General features: G+C 48.0%; 1 protein-coding gene across 2 annotated transcripts in view; it reads left to right on the forward strand.

The window, feature by feature from the left end:
* FEZ1 (fasciculation and elongation protein zeta 1) overlaps nucleotides 1–4959 on the forward strand; it is a 44378-nt gene extending 39419 nt beyond the window's left edge. For both annotated transcript variants that reach the window (XM_080815857.1, XM_080815858.1), the window contains exons 9-10: nucleotides 2111–2176; nucleotides 4602–4959. In XM_080815857.1, coding sequence (XP_080671983.1) covers nucleotides 2111–2176; nucleotides 4602–4618 — 83 coding nt within the window. In that variant the 3' untranslated portion in view covers nucleotides 4619–4959. The remainder of the gene's footprint in view (nucleotides 1–2110; nucleotides 2177–4601) is intronic.
* Nucleotides 4960–6000: the final 1041 nt, after the last annotated feature.

A 6000-nucleotide genomic window follows, 5' to 3' on the forward strand; every position in this document is an offset into this window, starting at 1 on the left:
CTATTTTGGTGTTTTCAGCCATAATGTTTTATGTCTTCTCCACATACTTGGGATTATACTGGCTATAAAATTTTCTATCATGATTTTAGTCATATCAGTTAACATTTGGTTAACATTCTTTTTATGGCTCTCTCTTCTATCATGTGGGTACACCGCATTCCAATATTTTATTCTTTTTAAAAGAAAAAACTGCCATCTTTCCTGAATGTGAATTCTCTGCAGGTTATAAAAGCTTTCTTTTTTTTTGGCCAGTCCTCATATGGATCAGCGAATGTCTCTTCTTTATTCCTGAACCAAGGGCGCAGGCCCTGGACCAGCTCTTGGGACCAGACAACTCCTATACATTTTGGATTTTGGCAATAAACTTAGATACATATTGGCTGAAAACAAGGGTTGCATTTTTACAGCTGCCTTCTTCTTCTTCTTTTTAGATTTTATTTATTTATTTGAGAAAGAGAGAGAGGGAGAGAGTGTGCACCAGCATGGGGAGGGGCAGAAAGAGATGCCTCACTGAGTGAGGAGCTGGAGGTGGGGCTCGATCCCAGGACGCTGGGATCATGACCTGAGTCGAAGGCAGATGCTTAACCAACTGAGCCACGCAGGCGCCCCCCACAGCTGTCTTCTTGGAGCGGCATTTGGTGCGCCCATATTCAGTTGTAAAGTACTTGCAGCCTGTTAGGTTGACACGAACACACATCTTAAACTACAGAAGAAATAAAAGAAACCAAGACCTGGAGGACCCCAGTTTCAGGCTCTTTCTTGCCTCGGGACCTGGCCACTAACTCACGCCACTAACTCATGCTGACCTGAAGCGAGGCGGAGGCATCAGTAGAGAGCAGGGCTGTAGAACAGGATGGAGATCCGTCCCCTATATTGCCGAGGCTGCCTCCTCCTGGTGACTGGTGCCGGCTGACCTTTCTTGCTTTCCCTGCTTGCAGAAAAGCAAAACGTACTCATTGAAGAAGACCAGACCCTGCAGAAATAGGGTATAGAAAGGAACATCCCCTGTGGTCTCGCACCCAGAGATAACCAGTCTTAACAGATTCACGTGCATTCTTCCAGACTTTTTCTATGAATATTAGCATTGATTTATTCATTTCCAAGCTAATCCACGATGCTCTGCAGCCTTCTTGCTTCACCGGTAAATATGTCTTGTACCCATGAATCTGTCTCTCATTTTTCATAGGGGTCTATAAGACTACATGGGATAGATACACAGTGGCTTATTTAAAGCCATGTGTGATGAAAAATCCTGCACTCTCTCCTGCCCTCATTTTTTGATATTGTAAACAAAGTCCAACAACATTCTTAAAAGATTTTCTACAAAGCTGACTTCCACGATATGAATTATGAATATGAGAAAGCGGCATCTTGTTTAATAACAGAAAAAACTATTTTCAAAACTTCTATTTAAAAAGCCTTACGCTTTCGTAACTTCCCACTTGTTTGCCTTGTATGTGTGGAAATCATCAGGAGTCTCAATGAGGAATCTATGAGCTCCTCGAGGGTCCATAAGTCTTTTGCATTTTCACAAATTCTAGCACTGTGGTGGGCATAAAATAGAAAAAAAATCATTTGTTAAAATAAGTTCATTTGTTATTAATAAATGGGAATAATAATTTATAATCATAATAATCAGAGAAAATTTTCCAATATCTGTTTACATGCATGGAATGTCTTTAAAGAGTTTTGTTGCCGATTCAGTGATGGGATGACTGTTATTCTTAACATTTAGATTGCATCTGAAAGCTGATTCTTTTTTTAAATTGCTTTATTTCTTTTCATGCTTATTAAAGAGAGATACTTAGGAAATAATGTGGAGATTATAGATGAGCCAAAAAAAAAAAAAAGAAGTAAAAGATAAAAGAAAATAAAGTCACCAACAGGCCACTCTGATTTTTGGATGTATTCTACTCCATCAGCAGGTGGAGTGCTGATGCTTGACAGAAGCTTCTAGATGTTTGCTCCATACTCAGTGATGTCTGGTTTCCTTTCTCACTCTGGGTTGGTTTGATTTCTCACTCTGGGTTGGTGGGTTGTCAGTCTAGAAGTGACCTTTATGCCATGCTGGCATCTTGGCTCATCTCTCTCTCTCTCTCTTCTTCCTTAGTTCTCTTTGCCATGAAGGAGGATAATGAGAAGGTGCCCACTTTGCTAACGGACTACATTTTAAAAGGTGAGAGCAGCCCCACGGGGCCCCCGGAGCAGGGCTTCCCGGGGGTCCCCTCCCCAAGACCTCCCGCTGAAGGCAGGGAACCCGCTCTCTTCCTCAGCCTTCCCAGAGCGTCCCACCAGCCCAGATGGCACTGGGTGCCCGGGGCCAGGGTCCTCCAGTGGGTGATCGTGAGGCCTCCCAGGAATGGGGTTTTGTCTTTGCATGTTGCCAGGAGGCCCGAGAAGGGGATTCCTTCTCCCTGGAGTCACCAGAGCGACTCCACATTAGAGCTGTAGAACCAGCGCGAGCCTGATTGTGAAAGTTCTGGAGAGTTCAGGCTCTTTCTTAGGGGAAAAACAGAGCCCGGGGCTACATGTACTGGTCTCAGCTGCTTGAAGTCATGCCTAGCTACATCCTTTCCCGACTTTTGTTTTATCTTTTATTAAGGGAGCTGTTAACATACATAAAAGCTGAGTGACGAGAATAATGAACTCTCATGTACTTGTCCTGCTTCAGCAACTGTGGATTCATGGCCGATCTTGTTCACTCACACCCCTACCCAGCTTCTCCCCTCCATATGATTTTGAAGCAAATCCCAACCATCAGTTTTCTTTTTTATTTTTTTTTAAGATTTTATTTATTTGACAGACAGAGATCACAAGTAGGCAGAGAGGCAGGCAGAGAGAGAGGGAAGCAGGCTTCCCGCTGAGCAGAGAGCCCGATGCGGGGCTCGATCCCAGGACCCTGGGACCATGACCTGAGCCGAAAGCAGAGGCTTTAACCCACTGAGCCACCCAGGCGCCCCAGTTTTCTTAATCTATAAATATTTCAGTATAAATTTCTAAAACATAAAGACTCTTTTCAAAAACCTAACCACAATATCGTTATCACAACTAGAAAAATAAAACAGTGTCTCAATATCTTTGTCCAATCAGTGCTCACATTTCCCTGTTACATTTTCTCATCTGTTTGAATCAGGATCCAAGGGGAGCCCATACACTGCAATTAGATAATATCTCTCCCGAGTCTCTTTTTATATATATACAGGTTCCCCTTCCTCTCCTCTCGTTCCTTGAAATTTATTTCTTGGAGAAACCAGGCTGTTTGCCCCATAGAGTTTCCTTGTTTTGGCTTCTGCTCGTCAGTTGTGTCCCCATGGTTTAATTTATCATGTTCTTCCATTTTTCGTATTTCCTGTTAGCTGGCAGAGCCAGAGGCTGGATCAGACTCAGCCTCAAATCTTTTGATAAGCATTACATGATCAGTGGCGCTAAACTTCCATTAAGAGACACATATTCTCTGGTTGTCTTTCTTTCTGTGATGTTAATATCTGTATTAGTCTGCTCATCCTGCTACAACAAAATACCACCGGGGGGTAAGGAGTATGGGGCGGGGGTGGGGAGACACTTCAACAACAGAAATGTGTTTTCTCACAGTTTCAGAGGCTAGAAGTCCATGATCAGGATGCCAGCGGATCCAGTTGCTAGCAAGGGCTCTTTTCTTGGCTTGTAGACAGCCACCTTCTTGCTGTGTCCTCACGTGGCCTGTCCTGTGTGCACATGAAGAGAGAAAATGAGGGCTCTCTGGTGTCTCCTCTTATAAGGACGATCAGAGCAGAGTGCCGTCCTGTGACTCATTTAAGATCACCTCCTTAGAGGTTCCGTCTCCAAATACAGCTGCACATGGGAATTTGGCTGGGGGCCCCAGACACTCAGGCTGTGACAGTATCCACTGATGGTCATCCGTTGTCTGGATTCTTGATTTCATTTGGCTTTGCCCACAAGCACATGCGACGCTGGGTATGCTTCCAGTAGGCTTGCGGATCTCGGATAAGAACCTCTGGGTGGTATTGTTTCCATAAGGATCAGAAAGATTAGTCTTAACTTTCTGCAGGAGGACTTCAGGCTAAACATTGGGAAGAACTTCTGCCTCTTAAAGGCTTTCAAAACCAATTTCTCAAAGGAGGTCTGTGGAAATGGGTTGGGTAAGTCTGGGAGCTCGAGGGCTGGACCCCTTTCCCCACCGCGATCCACGGAAATGTCAGTGAATTCATAAAACTAGTTAACATTTACTGAGCACTTTCTGTTTGCTTCTGAACAACCCTGTGGGGTAGGCAGAGGCACTGTCTGTTGTACACACGGAGAACCGAGCGCGGAGATGTGGAGCGATTTCCCCAAGGTCGTAGAATTAGCACAGGCCGGATCCAGGGCTTGAACTCAGGCAGATAAGCACCAGAGACCAGATAGGTGCACCGGGCGGCCACCTTCCCGTTGTCTCTTCCTTCTTCCAGAAGGAAGACGTGTGATGGCAGTCATTCCCTGGGTCCCAGCGGGGCGGGAGGCTCTCTGCTCAGGACAGGACCGCCTCTGGGCCGGGGCCCCCCTGGACTGGCAGGTCCTGACCCGCGCTGGGCTTTGACCTCTCTCCTCTCTCCTTTTCTTTGCAGTGCTCTGTCCTACCTAACCTTGCCCTCGGGGGCAGCCTTGTCGCGGAGGTCACGGAGCAAGAGTCATTCCAACCCAGGGACTGCATGACACCACGTAACCTCCGACGTGTATTTAAACGTGTATAGCTTAACCTGGATTAAACATGAGCAAGCGCGCGGGGTCCTTTGCTGTTGGCTTCTAGTCCTAGTGATCATTGGATGCATGACCGAGGGGCAGGGCTGGGGAGGCGCCTCTCCGCCCGCGGCGGTGGAAGGCGAGTGCCCTCCCGCTCACTGTGTAGTCTGGCTCCAGCCCTCGAAAACAGCTTACACTCTAAGACTAATTTTGAAATAAACGTTCATTTAATTAATATTCTTCATGGGCTCTGGAGCGTGGTGTGTCAACCCGGGAGAGAAAGGCGGCGGCGGGACTGCCTTGACGTGACGTTCCAGGGCTCACAGCAGATGACCGGCTGTTGAGGGACCCGAGCAGGGGCCCTGACGTGGGGCCTGTGGGTACAGTCAGAAGGAGGAGGCCATCCACAAGCCCTCAGGATCTTGCTGCTTGGCAACTTTAAGGGAGACATGCAACGTGTAAGAGGAACTGCTGGTGGGGGGCGTGTCAGACTAGAGGGGCCACAGGGACATTAGCAGATAAGAGGGTCTCAAGGAACAGCCCATAGCTCCCCCTGAGAAGGCCACACCGGCCCTAACCAGCCCCTCCATGGCGACCTGGAGGCTCGGGGGCTGGAGGGAGTCAGCTGTGCTAAGCCATCCCAGCTTGGGGGATTGCGGCTCTGCCTGAACACCTCCAGTGACCTTGGGGAGTGGTGTCCTGTGGCTGACCGTGCCCTCCCCTGCCCTTCCTGTAGCCCCAGAGGTCCTACGCCCCGGCTCCTGGATGCTGTCCTGGCCTTGGTGGCAGGCAATGTCAGCCTTGATGACTGCCGTCTTCATACCAGCATGCTGCCTTGATTTCGCCACAACCTGAACTTGGCTTCCATCTTCTGGCTTGAATAACAATATGAATTCCCACAACCCTGTCTTCTTTCTTGCTTTCTTTCTTTTTTTAAATTTTATTTATTTATTTGACCAAGAGAGCACAAGCGGGGTGAGGGGCAGAGGCAGAGGGAGAAGCAGATGCCCTGCTGAGCGGGGAGCCTGATGCAGGACTCGATGCCAGGACCCTGGGATCATGACCTGAGCCGAAGGCAGATGCTTAACGACTGAGCTCACCCAGGCGCCCCTCCACAGCTCCGTCTTAAAACAAAAACCTTTATCGAGCCCTTGCCATGTGCCTACCACTGACCCTATCCCATCGTAACCGAGTCTCACATCAGAGCGAGCCTCCGAGGCAAGGAGGCAATGGTGTCGCCCAGGTTTTACAGATGAGGAGACTAGCAAGCAGAGACCGTCGGAA

The sequence above is a fragment of the Martes martes genome, assembly GCF_963455335.1.
Source record: "Martes martes genome assembly, chromosome: 10".
Lineage (NCBI taxonomy): Eukaryota > Metazoa > Chordata > Mammalia > Carnivora > Mustelidae > Martes > Martes martes.